The sequence below is a fragment of the Hypanus sabinus genome, chromosome 10 (assembly GCF_030144855.1).
Source record: "Hypanus sabinus isolate sHypSab1 chromosome 10, sHypSab1.hap1, whole genome shotgun sequence".
Taxonomy (NCBI): Eukaryota; Metazoa; Chordata; class Chondrichthyes; order Myliobatiformes; family Dasyatidae; genus Hypanus; species Hypanus sabinus.
Window position 1 is genome coordinate 108,053,286 of NC_082715.1, and position 18,012 is coordinate 108,071,297.

Below are 18,012 nucleotides of genomic sequence, written 5' to 3' on the forward strand. Positions count from 1 at the left end.
CTCTCTGTTCACCAGTCTCCCTCTGTCCCGTCACTCTGTGTTCATTAGGCTCCCTCTGTCCCCTCACTCTCTGTTCACCAGTCTCCCTCTGTCCCGTCACACTCTGTTCATCAGTCTCCCTGTCCCGTCACTCACTGGTCATCAGTCTCCCTCTGTCTCGTCACTGTCTGTTCATCAGTCTCTCTGTCCCGTCACTCTCTGGTCTTCAGTCTCCCTCTGTCCCGTCACTCTCTGTTCATCAGGCTCCCTCTGTCCCGTCACTCTGTGTTCATTAGGCTCCCTCTGTCCCCTCACTCTCTGTTCACCAGTCTCCCTGTGTCCCGTCACTCTTTGCTCATCAGTCTCCCTCTGTACCGTCACTCTCTGTTCATCAGTCTCCCTCTGTCCCGTCAGTCTCTGCTCATCAGTCTCTCTCTGTCCCGACAGTCTCTGCTCATCAGTCTCTCTCTGTCCCGTCACTCTCTGTTCACCAGTCTCCCTCTGACCAGTCACTCTCTGTTCATCAGGCTACCTCTGTCCCGTCACTCTCTGTACACCAGTCTCCCTCTGACCCGTCACTCTCTGTTCATCAGTCTCCCTCTGTCCCGTCACTCTCTGCTCAACAGTCTCCCTCTGATCCGTCACTCTCTGTTCACCAGTCTCCCTCCGATCCGTCACTCTCTGTTCATCAGGCTACCTCTGTCCCGTCACTCTCTGTACACCAGTCTCCCTCTGACCCGTCACTCTCTGTTCATCAGTCTCCCTCTGTCCCGTCACTCTCTGCTCATCAGTCTCCCTCTGTCCTGTCACTCTCTGTTCACCAGTCTCCCTCTGATCCGTCACTCTCTGTTCACCAGTCTCCCTCTGACCAGTCACTCTCTGTTCATCAGTCTCCCTCTGTCCCGTCACTCTCTGTTCACCAGTCTCCCTCTGTCCCGTCATTCTCTGCTCATCAGTCTCCCTCTGTCCCGTAACTCTCTGTTCATCAGTCTCTCTGTCCCGTCACTCTCTGCTCATCAGTCTCCCTCTGTCCCGTCACTCTCTGTTCACCAGACTTCCTCTGTCCCGTCACTCTCTGTTCACCAGTCTCCCTCTGTCCCGTCACTCTCTGTTCATCAGTCTCCCTCTGTACCGTCACTCTCTGTTCATCAGTCTCTCTGTCCCGTCACTCTCTGTTCATCAGTCTCCCTCTGTCCTGTCACTCTCTGTTCATGTCTCCCTCTGTCCCGTCAGTCTCTCCTCATCAGGCTCCCTCTGTCCTGTCAGTCTCTCCTCATCAGGCTCCCTCTGTCCCGTCACTCTCTGCTCATCAGTCTCCCTCTGATCCGTCACTCTCTGTTCACCAGTCTCCCTCTGACCCGTCACTCTCTGTTCACCAGTCTCCCTCTGTCCCGTCACTCTCTGTTCATCAGTCTCCCTCTGTCCCGTCGCTCTCTGTTCATCAGTCTCTCTGTCCCGTCACTCTCTGTTCATCAGTCTCTCTGTCCCGTCACTCTCGGCTCATCAGGTTCCCTCTGTCCAGTCACTCTCTGCTCATGTCACCCTCTGACCCGTCACTCTCTGTTCATCAGTCTCCCTTTGTCCCGTCACTCTCTGTTCACCAGACTTCCTCTGTCCCGTCACTCTCTGTTCACCACTCTCCCTCTGTCCCGTCCCTCTCTGCTCATCAGTCTCCCTCTGACCCATCAGTCTCTCCTCATCAGTCTCCCTCTGTCCTGTCAGTCTGTACTCATCAGGCTCCCTCTGTCCCGTCACTCTCTGCTCATCAGGCTCCCTCTGATCCGTCACTCTCTGTTCACCAGTCTCCCTCTGACCCGTCACTCTCTGTTCACCAGTCTCCCTCTGTCCCGTCACTCTCTGTTCATCAGTTTCCCTCTGACTCGTCACTCTTTGTTCACCAGTCTCCTTCTGTCCCGTCACTCTCTGCTCATCAGTCTCCCTCTGATCCGTCACTCTCTGTTCACCAGTCTCCCTCCGATCCGTCACTCTCTGTTCACCAGTCTCCCTCCGATCCGTCACTCTCTGTTCATCAGTCTCCCTCTGTCCCGTCACTCTCTGCTCATCAGTCTCCCTCGGATCCGTCACTCTCTGTTCACCAGTCTCCCTCCGATCCGTCACTCTCTGTTCATCAGTCTCCCTCTGTCCCGTCACTCTCTGTTCACCAGTCTCCCTCTGACCCGTCACTCTTTGTTCACCAGTCTCCCTCTGTCCCGTCACTCTCTGTTCATCAGTCTCCCTGTCCCGTCACTCTCTGTTCATCAGTCTCCCTCTGTCCCGTCACTCTCTGTTCACCAGTCTCCCTCTGACCCGTCACTCTCTGTTCACCAGTCTCCCTCTGTCCCGTCACTCTCTGTTCACCAGTCTCCCTCTGACCCGTCACTCTCTGTTCACCAGTCTCCCTCTGTCCCGTCACTCTCTGTTCATCAGTCTCCCTGTCCCGTCACTCTCTGTTCATCAGTCTCCCTCTGTCCCGTCACTCTCTGGTCATCAGTCTCCCTCTGTCTCGTCACTCTCTGGTCATCAGACTCTCTGTCCTGTCACTCTCTCTTCATCAGTCTCTCTGTCCCGTCACTCTCTGTTCATCAGTCTCCCTCTGTCCCGTCACTCTCTGTTCATCAGGCTCCCTCTGTCCCGTCACTCTCTGTTCACCAGTCTCCCTCTGTCCCGTCCCTCTCTGCTCATCAGTCTCCCTCTGACCCGTCAGTCTCTCCTCATCAGGCTCCCTCTGTCCTGTCAGTCTCTCCTCATCAGGCTCCCTCTGTCCCGTCACTCTCTGCTCATCAGGCTCCCTCTGTTCCGTCACTCTCTGTTCACCATTCTCCCTCTGTCCCGTCACTCTCTGTTCATCAGTCTCCCTCTGTCCCGTCACTCTCTGCTCATCAGTTTCCCTCTGACCCGTCACTCTTTGTTCACCAGTCTCCCTCTGTCCCGTCACTCTCTGTTCAACAGTCTCCCTGTCCCGTCACTCTCTGTTCATCAGTCTCCCTCTGTCCCGTCACTCTCTGGTCATCACTCTCCATCTGTCTCGTCACTCTCTGCTCATCAGTCTCTCTGTCCCGTCACTCTCTGTTCATCAGTCTCTCTGTCCCGTCACTCTCTGGTCATCAGTCTCCCTCTGTCCCCTCACTCTCTGTACATCAGTCTCCCTCTGTCCCCTCACTCTCTGTTCATCAGGCTCCCTCTGTCCCGTCACTCTCTGTTCATCAGGCTCCCTCTGTCCCGTCACTCGCTGTTCATCAGGCTCCCTCTGTCCCGTCACTCTCGGTTCACCAGTCTCCCTCTGTCCCCTCACTCTCTGTTCATCAGTCTCCCTCTGTCCCGTCACTCTTTGCTCATCAGTCTCCCTCTGTCCCGTCACTCTCTGTTCATCAGTCTCCCTCTGTCCCGTCACTCTCTGTTCACCAGTCTCCCTCTGACCAGTCACTCTCTGTTCACCAGTCTCCCTCTGTCCCGTCACTCTCTGTTCAGCAGTCTCCCTCTGACCAGTCACTCTCTGTTCACCAGTCTCCCTCTGTCCCGTCACTCTCTGTTCACCAGTCTCCCCCGTCACTCTCTGCTCATCAGTGTCCCTCTGTCCCGTCACTCTCTGTTCACCAGTCTCCCTCCGATCCGTCACTCTCAGTTGATCAGTCTCCCTCTGACCCATCACTCTCTGTTCATCAGTCTCCCTCTGTCCCGTCACTCTCTGGTCATCAGTCTCCCTCTGTCTCGTCACTCTCTGGTCATCAGTCTCTCTGTCCTGTCACTCTCTGTTCATCAGTCTCTCTGTCCCGTCACTCTCTGGTCTTCAGTCTCCCTCTGTCCCGTCACTCTCTGTTCATCAGGCTCCCTCTGTCCCGTCACTCTCTGTTCATTAGACTCCCTCTGTCCCCTCACTCTCTGTTCACCAGTCTCCCTCTGTCCCGTCACTCTTTGCTCATCAGTCTCCCTCTGTACCGTCACTCTCTGTTCACCAGTCTCCCTCTGTCCCGTCACACTCTGTTCATCAGTCTCCCTGTCCCGTCACTCTCTGTTCAACAGTCTCCCTCTGTCCCGTCACTCTCTGGTCATCAGTCTCCCTCTGTCCCGACACTCTCTGTTCATCAGGCTCCCTCTGTCCCGTCACTCTCTGTTCATTAGGCTCCCTCTGTCCCCTCACTCTCTGTTCACCAGTCTCCCTCTGTCCCGTCACTCTGTGTTCATTAGGCTCCCTCTGTCCCCTCACTCTCTGTTCACCAGTCTCCCTCTGTCCCGTCACACTCTGTTCATCAGTCTCCCTGTCCCGTCACTCACTGGTCATCAGTCTCCCTCTGTCTCGTCACTGTCTGTTCATCAGTCTCTCTGTCCCGTCACTCTCTGGTCTTCAGTCTCCCTCTGTCCCGTCACTCTCTGTTCATCAGGCTCCCTCTGTCCCGTCACTCTGTGTTCATTAGGCTCCCTCTGTCCCCTCACTCTCTGTTCACCAGTCTCCCTGTGTCCCGTCACTCTTTGCTCATCAGTCTCCCTCTGTACCGTCACTCTCTGTTCATCAGTCTCCCTCTGTCCCGTCAGTCTCTGCTCATCAGTCTCTCTCTGTCCCGACAGTCTCTGCTCATCAGTCTCTCTCTGTCCCGTCACTCTCTGTTCACCAGTCTCCCTCTGACCAGTCACTCTCTGTTCATCAGGCTACCTCTGTCCCGTCACTCTCTGTACACCAGTCTCCCTCTGACCCGTCACTCTCTGTTCATCAGTCTCCCTCTGTCCCGTCACTCTCTGCTCAACAGTCTCCCTCTGATCCGTCACTCTCTGTTCACCAGTCTCCCTCCGATCCGTCACTCTCTGTTCATCAGGCTACCTCTGTCCCGTCACTCTCTGTACACCAGTCTCCCTCTGACCCGTCACTCTCTGTTCATCAGTCTCCCTCTGTCCCGTCACTCTCTGCTCATCAGTCTCCCTCTGTCCTGTCACTCTCTGTTCACCAGTCTCCCTCTGATCCGTCACTCTCTGTTCACCAGTCTCCCTCTGACCAGTCACTCTCTGTTCATCAGTCTCCCTCTGTCCCGTCACTCTCTGTTCACCAGTCTCCCTCTGTCCCGTCATTCTCTGCTCATCAGTCTCCCTCTGTCCCGTAACTCTCTGTTCATCAGTCTCTCTGTCCCGTCACTCTCTGCTCATCAGTCTCCCTCTGTCCCGCGTCACTCTCTGTTCACCAGACTTCCTCTGTCCCGTCACTCTCTGTTCACCAGTCTCCCTCTGTCCCGTCACTCTCTGTTCATCAGTCTCCCTCTGTACCGTCAGTCTCTGCTCATCTGTCTCTCTCTGTCCCGTCACTCTCTGTTCACCAGTCTCCCTCTGACCCGTCACTCTCTGCTCAACAGTCTCCGTCTGATCCGTCACTCTCTGTTCACCAGTCTCCCTCCGATCCGTCACTCTCTGTTCATCAGGCTCCCTCTGTCCCGTCACACTCTGTACACCAGTCTCCCTCCGATCCGTCACTCTCTGCTTATCAGTCTCCCTCTGTCCTGTCACTCTCTGTTCACCAGTCTCCCTCTGACCAGTCACTCTCTGCTCATCAGTCTCCCTCTGTCCCGTCACTCTCTGTTCATCAGTCTCCCTCTGTCCCTCACTCTCTGTTCACCAGTCTTCCTCTGTCCCGTCACTCTCTGCCCATCAGTCTCCTCTGTCCCGTAACTCTCTGTTCATCAGTCTCTCTTTCCCGTAACTCTCTGCTCATCAGGCTCCCTCTGTCCCGTCACTCTCTGTTCACCAGTCTCCCTCTGACCAGTCACTCTCTGCTCATGTCTCCCTCTGACCCGTCACTCTCTGTTCATCAGTCTCCCTCTGTCCCGTCACTCTCTGTTCACCAGTCTCCCTCTGTTCCGTCCCTCTCTGCTCATCAGTCTCCCTCTGAGCCGTCAGTCTCTCCTCATCAGGCTCCCTCTGTCCTGTCAGTCTCTCCTCATCAGGCTCCCTCTGTCCCGTCAGTCTCTCCTCATCAGGCTCCCTCTGATCCGTCACTCTCTGTTCACCAGGCTCCCTCTGACCCGTCACTCTCTGTTCACCAGTCTCCCTCTGTCCCGTCACTCTCTGTTCATCAGTCTCCCTCTGTCCCGTCACTCTCTGTTCACCAGTCTCCCTCTGTTCCGTCACTCTCGGGTCATCAGTCTCCCTCTGTTCCATCACTCTCTGCTCATCAGTCTCCCTCTGTCCCGTCACTCTCTGCTCATCAGTCTCCCTCTGTCCCGTCACTCTCTGCTCATCAGTCTCCCTCTGACCCGTCTCTCTCTGCTCAGCAGTCTCCCTTTGTCCCATCTCTCTCTGTTCACCAGTCTCTCTCTGTCCCGTCACTCTCTGTTCATCAGTCTCCCTCTGTCCCGTCACTCTCTGTTCATCAGTCTCTCTGTCCCGTCACTCTCTGTTCATCAGTCTCTCTGTCCAGTCACTCTCTGCTCATCAGGCTCTCTCTGTCCCGTCCCTCTCTGCTCATCAGTCTCCCTCTGACCCGTCAGTCTCTCCTCATCAGGCTCCCTCTGTCCAGTCACTCTCTGTTCATCAGTCTCCCTCTGTCCCGTCACTCTCTGTTCACCAGACTTCCTCTGTCCCGTCACTCTCTGTTCACCAGTCTCCCTCTGTCCCGTCCCTCTCTGCTCATCAGTCTCCCTCTGACCCGTCACTCTCTGTTCATCAGTCTCCCTCTGTCCCGTCACTCTCTCCTCATCAGGCTCCCTCTGTCCCGTCACTCTCTGCTCATCAGGGTCCCTCTGATCCGTCACTCTCTGTTCACCAGTCTCCCTCTGTCCCGTCACTCTCTGCTCATCAGTTTCCCTCTGACCCGTCACTCTTTGTTCACCAGTCTCCCCCTGTCCCGTCACTCTCTGTTCATCAGTCTCCCTCTGTCCCGTCACCCTCTGTTCATCAGTCTCCCTCTGTCTCGTCACTCTCTGCTCATCAGTCTCTCTGTCCCGTCACTCTCTGCTCATCAGTCTCTCTGTCCCGTCACTCTCTGTTCATCAGTCTCCCTCTGTCCCGTCAGTCTCTGCTCATCAGTCTCTCTCTGTCCCGACAGTCTCTGCTCATCAGTCTCTCTCTGTCCCGTCACTCTCTGTTCACCAGTCTCCCTCTGACCAGTCACTCTCTGTTCATCAGGCTACCTCTGTCCCGTCACTCTCTGTACACCAGTCTCCCTCTGACCCGTCACTCTCTGTTCATCAGTCTCCCTCTGTCCCGTCACTCTCTGCTCAACAGTCTCCCTCTGATCCGTCACTCTCTGTTCACCAGTCTCCCTCCGATCCGTCACTCTCTGTTCATCAGGCTACCTCTGTCCCGTCACTCTCTGTACACCAGTCTCCCTCTGACCCGTCACTCTCTGTTCATCAGTCTCCCTCTGTCCCGTCACTCTCTGCTCATCAGTCTCCCTCTGTCCTGTCACTCTCTGTTCACCAGTCTCCCTCTGATCCGTCACTCTCTGTTCACCAGTCTCCCTCTGACCAGTCACTCTCTGTTCATCAGTCTCCCTCTGTCCCGTCACTCTCTGTTCACCAGTCTCCCTCTGTCCCGTCATTCTCTGCTCATCAGTCTCCCTCTGTCCCGTAACTCTCTGTTCATCAGTCTCTCTGTCCCGTCACTCTCTGCTCATCAGTCTCCCTCTGTCCCGTCACTCTCTGTTCACCAGACTTCCTCTGTCCCGTCACTCTCTGTTCACCAGTCTCCCTCTGTCCCGTCACTCTCTGTTCATCAGTCTCCCTCTGTACCGTCACTCTCTGTTCATCAGTCTCTCTGTCCCGTCACTCTCTGTTCATCAGTCTCCCTCTGTCCTGTCACTCTCTGTTCATGTCTCCCTCTGTCCCGTCAGTCTCTCCTCATCAGGCTCCCTCTGTCCTGTCAGTCTCTCCTCATCAGGCTCCCTCTGTCCCGTCACTCTCTGCTCATCAGTCTCCCTCTGATCCGTCACTCTCTGTTCACCAGTCTCCCTCTGACCCGTCACTCTCTGTTCACCAGTCTCCCTCTGTCCCGTCACTCTCTGTTCATCAGTCTCCCTCTGTCCCGTCGCTCTCTGTTCATCAGTCTCTCTGTCCCGTCACTCTCTGTTCATCAGTCTCTCTGTCCCGTCACTCTCGGCTCATCAGGTTCCCTCTGTCCAGTCACTCTCTGCTCATGTCACCCTCTGACCCGTCACTCTCTGTTCATCAGTCTCCCTTTGTCCCGTCACTCTCTGTTCACCAGACTTCCTCTGTCCCGTCACTCTCTGTTCACCACTCTCCCTCTGTCCCGTCCCTCTCTGCTCATCAGTCTCCCTCTGACCCATCAGTCTCTCCTCATCAGTCTCCCTCTGTCCTGTCAGTCTGTCCTCATCAGGCTCCCTCTGTCCCGTCACTCTCTGCTCATCAGGCTCCCTCTGATCCGTCACTCTCTGTTCACCAGTCTCCCTCTGACCCGTCACTCTCTGTTCACCAGTCTCCCTCTGTCCCGTCACTCTCTGTTCATCAGTTTCCCTCTGACTCGTCACTCTTTGTTCACCAGTCTCCTTCTGTCCCGTCACTCTCTGCTCATCAGTCTCCCTCTGATCCGTCACTCTCTGTTCACCAGTCTCCCTCCGATCCGTCACTCTCTGTTCACCAGTCTCCCTCCGATCCGTCACTCTCTGTTCATCAGTCTCCCTCTGTCCCGTCACTCTCTGCTCATCAGTCTCCCTCGGATCTGTCACTCTCTGTTCACCAGTCTCCCTCCGATCCGTCACTCTCTGTTCATCAGTCTCCCTCTGTCCCGTCACTCTCTGTTCACCAGTCTCCCTCTGACCCGTCACTCTTTGTTCACCAGTCTCCCTCTGTCCCGTCACTCTCTGTTCATCAGTCTCCCTGTCCCGTCACTCTCTGTTCATCAGTCTCCCTCTGTCCCGTCACTCTCTGTTCACCAGTCTCCCTCTGACCCGTCACTCTCTGTTCACCAGTCTCCCTCTGTCCCGTCACTCTCTGTTCACCAGTCTCCCTCTGACCCGTCACTCTCTGTTCACCAGTCTCCCTCTGTCCCGTCACTCTCTGTTCATCAGTCTCCCTGTCCCGTCACTCTCTGTTCATCAGTCTCCCTCTGTCCCGTCACTCTCTGGTCATCAGTCTCCCTCTGTCTCGTCACTCTCTGGTCATCAGACTCTCTGTCCTGTCACTCTCTCTTCATCAGTCTCTCTGTCCCGTCACTCTCTGTTCATCAGTCTCCCTCTGTCCCGTCACTCTCTGTTCATCAGGCTCCCTCTGTCCCGTCACTCTCTGTTCACCAGTCTCCCTCTGTCCCGTCCCTCTCTGCTCATCAGTCTCCCTCTGACCCGTCAGTCTCTCCTCATCAGGCTCCCTCTGTCCTGTCAGTCTCTCCTCATCAGGCTCCCTCTGTCCCGTCACTCTCTGCTCATCAGGCTCCCTCTGTTCCGTCACTCTCTGTTCACCATTCTCCCTCTGTCCCGTCACTCTCTGTTCATCAGTCTCCCTCTGTCCCGTCACTCTCTGCTCATCAGTTTCCCTCTGACCCGTCACTCTTTGTTCACCAGTCTCCCTCTGTCCCGTCACTCTCTGTTCAACAGTCTCCCTGTCCCGTCACTCTCTGTTCATCAGTCTCCCTCTGTCCCGTCACTCTCTGGTCATCACTCTCCATCTGTCTCGTCACTCTCTGCTCATCAGTCTCTCTGTCCCGTCACTCTCTGTTCATCAGTCTCTCTGTCCCGTCACTCTCTGGTCATCAGTCTCCCTCTGTCCCCTCACTCTCTGTACATCAGTCTCCCTCTGTCCCCTCACTCTCTGTTCATCAGGCTCCCTCTGTCCCGTCACTCTCTGTTCATCCGGCTCCCTCTGTCCCGTCACTCGCTGTTCATCAGGCTCCCTCTGTCCCGTCACTCTCGGTTCACCAGTCTCCCTCTGTCCCCTCACTCTCTGTTCATCAGTCTCCCTCTGTCCCGTCACTCTTTGCTCATCAGTCTCCCTCTGTCCCGTCACTCTCTGTTCATCAGTCTCCCTCTGTCCCGTCACTCTCTGTTCACCAGTCTCCCTCTGACCAGTCACTCTCTGTTCACCAGTCTCCCTCTGTCCCGTCACTCTCTGTTCAGCAGTCTCCCTCTGACCAGTCACTCTCTGTTCACCAGTCTCCCTCTGTCCCGTCACTCTCTGTTCACCAGTCTCCCCCGTCACTCTCTGCTCATCAGTGTCCCTCTGTCCCGTCACTCTCTGTTCACCAGTCTCCCTCCGATCCGTCACTCTCAGTTGATCAGTCTCCCTCTGACCCATCACTCTCTGTTCATCAGTCTCCCTCTGTCCCGTCACTCTCTGGTCATCAGTCTCCCTCTGTCTCGTCACTCTCTGGTCATCAGTCTCTCTGTCCTGTCACTCTCTGTTCATCAGTCTCTCTGTCCCGTCACTCTCTGGTCTTCAGTCTCCCTCTGTCCCGTCACTCTCTGTTCATCAGGCTCCCTCTGTCCCGTCACTCTCTGTTCATTAGACTCCCTCTGTCCCCTCACTCTCTGTTCACCAGTCTCCCTCTGTCCCGTCACTCTTTGCTCATCAGTCTCCCTCTGTACCGTCACTCTCTGTTCACCAGTCTCCCTCTGTCCCGTCACACTCTGTTCATCAGTCTCCCTGTCCCGTCACTCTCTGTTCAACAGTCTCCCTCTGTCCCGTCACTCTCTGGTCATCAGTCTCCCTCTGTCCCGTCACTCTCTGTTCATCAGGCTCCCTCTGTCCCGTCACTCTCTGTTCATTAGGCTCCCTCTGTCCCCTCACTCTCTGTTCACCAGTCTCCCTCTGTCCCGTCACTCTGTGTTCATTAGGCTCCCTCTGTCCCCTCACTCTCTGTTCACCAGTCTCCCTCTGACCCGTCACTCTCTGTTCATCAGTCTCCCTGTCCCGTCACTCTCTGTTCATCAGTCTCCCTCTGTCCCCTCACTCTCTGTTCACCAGTCTCCCTCTGTCCCGTCACTCTGTGTTCATTAGGCTCCCTCTGTCCCCTCACTCTCTGTTCACCAGTCTCCCTCTGACCCGTCACTCTCTGTTCACCAGTCTCTCTCTGTACCGTCACTCTCTGTTCACCAGTCTCCCTCTGTCCCGTCACACTCTGTTCATCAGTCTCCCTGTCCCGTCACTCACTGGTCATCAGTCTCCCTCTGTCTCGTCACTGTCTGTTCATCAGTCTCTCTGTCCCGTCACTCTCTGGTCTTCAGTCTCCCTCTGTCCCGTCACTCTCTGTTCATCAGGCTCCCTCTGTCCCGTCACTCTGTGTTCATTAGGCTCCCTCTGTCCCCTCACTCTCTGTTCACCAGTCTCCCTGTGTCCCGTCACTCTTTGCTCATCAGTCTCCCTCTGTACCGTCACTCTCTGTTCATCAGTCTCCCTCTGTCCCGTCAGTCTCTGCTCATCAGTCTCTCTCTGTCCCGACAGTCTCTGCTCATCAGTCTCTCTCTGTCCCGTCACTCTCTGTTCACCAGTCTCCCTCTGACCAGTCACTCTCTGTTCATCAGGCTACCTCTGTCCCGTCACTCTCTGTACACCAGTCTCCCTCTGACCCGTCACTCTCTGTTCATCAGTCTCCCTCTGTCCCGTCACTCTCTGCTCAACAGTCTCCCTCTGATCCGTCACTCTCTGTTCACCAGTCTCCCTCCGATCCGTCACTCTCTGTTCATCAGGCTACCTCTGTCCCGTCACTCTCTGTACACCAGTCTCCCTCTGACCCGTCACTCTCTGTTCATCAGTCTCCCTCTGTCCCGTCACTCTCTGCTCATCAGTCTCCCTCTGTCCTGTCACTCTCTGTTCACCAGTCTCCCTCTGATCCGTCACTCTCTGTTCACCAGTCTCCCTCTGACCAGTCACTCTCTGTTCATCAGTCTCCCTCTGTCCCGTCATTCTCTGCTCATCAGTCTCCCTCTGTCCCGTCACTCTCTGTTCACCAGTCTCCCTCTGTCCCGTCATTCTCTGCTCATCAGTCTCCCTCTGTCCCGTAACTCTCTGTTCATCAGTCTCTCTGTCCCGTCACTCTCTGCTCATCAGTCTCCCTCTGTCCCGTCACTCTCTGTTCACCAGACTTCCTCTGTCCCGTCACTCTCTGTTCACCAGTCTCCCTCTGTCCCGTCACTCTCTGTTCATCAGTCTCCCTCTGTACCGTCAGTCTCTGCTCATCTGTCTCTCTCTGTCCCGTCACTCTCTGTTCACCAGTCTCCCTCTGACCCGTCACTCTCTGCTCAACAGTCTCCGTCTGATCCGTCACTCTCTGTTCACCAGTCTCCCTCCGATCCGTCACTCTCTGTTCATCAGGCTCCCTCTGTCCCGTCACACTCTGTACACCAGTCTCCCTCCGATCCGTCACTCTCTGCTCATCAGTCTCCCTCTGTCCTGTCACTCTCTGTTCACCAGTCTCCCTCTGACCAGTCACTCTCTGCTCATCAGTCTCCCTCTGTCCCGTCACTCTCTGTTCATCAGTCTCCCTCTGTCCCTCACTCTCTGTTCACCAGTCTTCCTCTGTCCCGTCACTCTCTGCCCATCAGTCTCCCTCTGTCCCGTAACTCTCTGTTCATCAGTCTCTCTTTCCCGTAACTCTCTGCTCATCAGGCTCCCTCTGTCCCGTCACTCTCTGTTCACCAGTCTCCCTCTGACCAGTCACTCTCTGCTCATGTCTCCCTCTGACCCGTCACTCTCTGTTCATCAGTCTCCCTCTGTCCCGTCACTCTCTGTTCACCAGTCTCCCTCTGTTCCGTCCCTCTCTGCTCATCAGTCTCCCTCTGAGCCGTCAGTCTCTCCTCATCAGGCTCCCTCTGTCCTGTCAGTCTCTCCTCATCAGGCTCCCTCTGTCCCGTCAGTCTCTCCTCATCAGGCTCCCTCTGATCCGTCACTCTCTGTTCACCAGGCTCCCTCTGACCCGTCACTCTCTGTTCACCAGTCTCCCTCTGTCCCGTCACTCTCTGTTCATCAGTCTCCCTCTGTCCCGTCACTCTCTGTTCACCAGTCTCCCTCTGTTCCGTCACTCTCGGGTCATCAGTCTCCCTCTGTTCCATCACTCTCTGCTCATCAGTCTCCCTCTGTCCCGTCACTCTCTGCTCATCAGTCTCCCTCTGTCCCGTCACTCTCTGCTCATCAGTCTCCCTCTGACCCGTCTCTCTCTGCTCAGCAGTCTCCCTTTGTCCCATCTCTCTCTGTTCACCAGTCTCTCTCTGTCCCGTCACTCTCTGTTCATCAGTCTCCCTCTGTCCCGTCACTCTCTGTTCATCAGTCTCTCTGTCCCGTCACTCTCTGTTCATCAGTCTCTCTGTCCAGTCACTCTCTGCTCATCAGGCTCTCTCTGTCCCGTCCCTCTCTGCTCATCAGTCTCCCTCTGACCCGTCAGTCTCTCCTCATCAGGCTCCCTCTGTCCAGTCACTCTCTGTTCATCAGTCTCCCTCTGTCCCGTCACTCTCTGTTCACCAGACTTCCTCTGTCCCGTCACTCTCTGTTCACCAGTCTCCCTCTGTCCCGTCCCTCTCTGCTCATCAGTCTCCCTCTGACCCGTCACTCTCTGTTCATCAGTCTCCCTCTGTCCCGTCACTCTCTCCTCATCAGGCTCCCTCTGTCCCGTCACTCTCTGCTCATCAGGGTCCCTCTGATCCGTCACTCTCTGTTCACCAGTCTCCCTCTGTCCCGTCACTCTCTGCTCATCAGTTTCCCTCTGACCCGTCACTCTTTGTTCACCAGTCTCCCCCTGTCCCGTCACTCTCTGTTCATCAGTCTCCCTCTGTCCCGTCACCCTCTGTTCATCAGTCTCCCTCTGTCTCGTCACTCTCTGCTCATCAGTCTCTCTGTCCCGTCACTCTCTGCTCATCAGTCTCTCTGTCCCGTCACTCTCTGTTCATCAGGCTCCCTGTGTCCCGTCACTCGCTGTTCATCAGGCTCCCTCTGACCCGTCACTCTCTGTTCACCAGTCTCCCTCTGTCCCTTCACTCTCTGTTCATCAGTCTCCCTCTGTCCCGTCACTGTCTGTTCACCAGTCTCCCTCTGACCCGTCACTCTCTGTTCACCAGTCTCCCTCTGTCCCGTCACTCTCTGTTCATCAGTCTCCCTGTCCCGTCACTCTCATTTCACCAGTCTCCCTCCGATCCGTCACTCTCTGTTCATCAGTCTCCCTTCGATCCGTCACTCTCTGTTCACCAGTCTCCCACTGACCCGTCACTCTCTGTTCATCAGTCTCCCTCTGTCCCGTCACTCTCTGTTCACCAGTCCCCCTCTGTCCCGTCACTCTCTGTTCATCAGTCTCCCTGTCCCGTCACTCTCAGTTCACCAGTCTCCCTCTGACCCGTCACTCTCTGTTCATCAGTCTCCGTCTGTCCCGTCACTCTCTGTTCACCAGTCTCCCTCTGACCCGTCACTCTCTGTTCACCAGTCTCCCTCTGTCCTGTCACTCTCTGTTCATCAGTCTCCCTGTCCCGTCACTCTCTGTTCATCAGTCTCTCTGTCCCGTCACTCTCTGTTCACCAGTCTCCCGCTGTCCCGTCACTCTCTGTTCACCAGTCTCCCTCTGACCCCTCACTCTCTGGTCATCAGTCTCCCTCTGTCCCGTCACTCTCTGTTCACCAGTCTCCCTCTGTCCCGTCACTCTCTGTTCATCAGTCTCCCTGTCCCGTCACTCTCTGTTCATCAGTCTCCCTCTGTCCCGTCACTCTCTGTTCACCAGTCTCCCTCTGTCCCGTCACTCTTTGCTCATCAGTCTCCCACTGTACCGTCACTCTCTGTTCATCAGTCTCCCTCTGTACCGTCAGTCTCTGCTTATCAGTCTCTCTCTGTCCCGTCAGTCTCTGCTCATCAGTCTCTCTCTGTCCCGTCACTCTCTGTTCACCAGTCTCCCTCTGACCCGTCACTCTCTGCTCAACAGTCTCCCTCTGATCCGTCACTCTCTGTTCACCAGTCTCCCTCCGATCCGTCACTCTCTGTTCATCAGGCTCCCTCTGTCCCGTCACACTCTGTACACCAGTCTCCCTCCGATCCGTCAGTCTCTGTTCATCAGTCTCCCTCTGTCCCGTCACTCTCTGTTCACCAGTCTTCCTCTGACCAGTCACTCTCTGCTCATGTCTCCCTCTGACCCGTCACTCTCTGTTCATCAGTCTCCCTCTGTCCCGTCACTCTCTGTTCATCAGTCTCCCTCTGTCCCGTCACTCTCTGTTCATCAGTCTCCCTCTGTCCCGTCACTCTCTGTTCATCAGTCTCTCTGTCCAGTCACTCTCTGCTCATCAGGCTCTCTCTGTCCCGTCCCTCTCTGCTCATCAGTCTCCCTCTGACCCGTCAGTCTCTCCTCATCAGGCTCCCTCTGTCCAGTCACTCTCTGTTCATCAGTCTTCCTCTGTCCCGTCACTCTCTGTTCACCAGACTTCCTCTGTCCCGTCACTCTCTGTTCACCAGTCTCCCTCTGTCCCGTCCCTCTCTGCTCATCAGTCTCCCTCTGACCCGTCAGTCTCTCCTCATCAGGCTCCCTCTGTCCTGTCAATCTCTCCTCATCAGGCTCCCTCTGTCCCGTCACTCTCTGCTCATCAGGCTCCCTCTGATCCGTCACTCTCTGTTCACCAGTCTCCCTCTGTCCCGTCACTCTCTGCTCATCAGTTTCCCTCTGACCCGTCACTCTCTGTTCATCAGTCTCCCTCTGTCCTGTCAGTCTCTCCTCATCAGTCTCCCTCTGTCCCGTCACTCTCTGTTCATCAGTCTCCCTCTGTCCCATCACTCTCTGTTCACCAGTCTCCCTCTGTCCCGTCACTCTCTGTTCACCAGTCTCCCTCTGTCCCGTCACTCTCTGCTCATCGGTCTCCCTCTGTCCCGTCACTCTCTGTTCATCAGTCTCCCTCTGTCCCATCACTCTCTGTTCACCAGTCTCCCTCTGTCCCGTCACTCTCTGTTCACCAGTCTCCCTCTGACCCGTCACTCTCTGCTCATCGGTCTCCCTCTGTTCCGTCACTCTCTGTTCATCAGTCTCCCAGTCCCGTCACTCTCTGCTCATCAGTCTCTCTGTCCCGTCACTCTCTGGTCATCAGTCTCTCTGTCCCGTCAGTCTCTGGTCATCAGTCTCCCTCTGTCCCGTCACTCTGTGGTCATCAGTCTCACTCTATTCTGTCATTCTCTCCTCTTCTAAACCCTGTTGGGTTTGCTGTTTCCCACCTCTTCATTGGTGAGGGCTGTGATGAGAAGTGAAGCCCGTGAAAGCCTTTGGGTGGTCTGCAGCTTGCGGGCAGCCAGGGCCTCCTTTTGTTCCAAGGCTTTGTTGAAGGCCTGTTGTAGTGACAGCTGATGGTCCTCAACCTATGGGGCATAAGGGAAACCATGAATTGACTTTCATAATGCTGGCTAGGCAGAAGTGAATGGGAAGGATGCTCCAGGGTTGCTGTGAATGGGCTCATAAAAGAGGTCTGAGTAATGCTCGCGACTTCAAAGCATTTCTAACACCTTCAACTTAGTCGGCTCAGCTTCTTTCACTGGTTGGACTGGTTTGTCCTCCTGCCTTGATAGCTTGATCCCACTGAGAAGGGTTGAGATGTGGATCTCCACACCATGAAATGTGGCAAGAACTTTCCCTAAAATCTTTGCTGGAACTTTCCTTGTGTAAAACTGATGTTTTCCTTGTTGGTGATTGAACTGAGACCCCATGCACAGAGGTGTGCACATATGTTCTTATGTTCGTGGGCACACTCATTTCATGTGCATGCCCATGCATGAATTTACAGGTTGCATGTGTAAGTCTGTGTGTGCTTGACTGTGAGAGTGTCTGCTTGTTTGAGGTATGTGTACACCTGTGTGTGTGTGTTCACACATAAGTGCATTTATTGTGTATATGTGTATGTGTGCATATATATATATGTGTGTGTGTGTGTGTGTGAGTGCCTGTGTATGTGTGTGCTTGTATATGTGTGCATGTATATGGGCATGCACATATATATGTGACGTGTGTGTGTATATGTGCACACACGTGTGTATGAGTCAGTTTAAGTGTGAGTGAGTGTGAAAGTATGAGTGTATGTGTGTATATTTATGTATGTATCTTTGAGTGTGTGAGTGTGAGTCTGTGTGTGTATGCATGTATGTGTGTGTACTTGTGAGTGTATGAGAGTGTGTGTGTATACATGTCCAAGTGTGTTTGTATTTTTCTGTGTGTGTATTTATATACCCATGCACATGTGTGTATGTTTATATGTCTGTGTGTGTGTGCGCACGCACGTGTGTGTATGTGTGTATTTGTGAGTGGGTGTGTGTGTTTGTGTGAGTGTGTGTCTGTGTGTGAGTGTGTGTATGTGTGTGTTTGTGTGTGTGTGTGTGTGAGTGTGTGTGTGAGTATGTATGTGAACAAGGAGCTGTCTGCAAAGACTGGTGGAGCTGCAGAGAATCAGTAGGTAGCTTATCCCTCAATGAGTGCAGGAAAAGTGAGGAGGAAGTGAAGGAGGAGGGTAAAAGGGTGACAGCTCCTTACCAGCTTCAGGGCTGTATTTTTTTCTCGAAGTTTACTCCTGGCGATTGCAAGAACTTCCTGGGCGTCCAGCACTTTCTGCTGCTTCGGCTCCACTGCCTGCCACACAAAGTTGGACGGGTTACTGTGGTGGTTCTGAAGTGGGTGATACTACTTCAGCCTACAGGTCACATACCAAGCACTGCAGGCACAAAGAGCTACTTTCTTCAACTTTCCAATAGGCTCACGTGGAGTCAGACTCTTGTATATGGCTGGCTATTTCACCAGCTTCACTTCTAGCCTCCTGTGACATGGTCCATACATTCCATGGCTTGGTATGGCAACTGCTCTACCCAAGACTACAAGAAATTGCAGAGTTGTGGACATTTCCCAGTCTGTCACACATACCTGCCTTCCCCCAGTGACTGTTTACAATTCCCACGGTCTCAGGAAAGCAACGAACATAATCAAAGACCCCCCCTCTTCTGGATGTTCTCTCTTCTCCCATCCCTTCCATTGAAAATATCTACCAGACTTGAGGACAGCTTCTATCTTGCTGTTATCAGAATCTTAAATGGATCTCCCAGTTGATAATGAATTCTTGATCTCCCACTCTACCTCATCTTGTGTCTTGTTTTGAATTCTCTGTAATGGCTTCTT

The 18,012-nt window shown here is 54.5% G+C and overlaps 1 protein-coding gene across 1 annotated transcript in view; it reads right to left on the minus strand.

Moving 5' to 3' along the window:
* Positions 1–18,012, minus strand: part of LOC132401346 (dynein axonemal heavy chain 6-like) — a 545,526-nt gene that overhangs the window by 134,766 nt on the left and 392,748 nt on the right. Inside the window, exons 65-66 of the mRNA XM_059983475.1 lie at positions 17,377–17,472; positions 16,074–16,214 (exon numbers count right to left, since the gene is read on the minus strand). Of these exons, the coding sequence (XP_059839458.1) occupies positions 16,074–16,214; positions 17,377–17,472 (237 nt within the window). The remainder of the gene's footprint in view (positions 1–16,073; positions 16,215–17,376; positions 17,473–18,012) is intronic.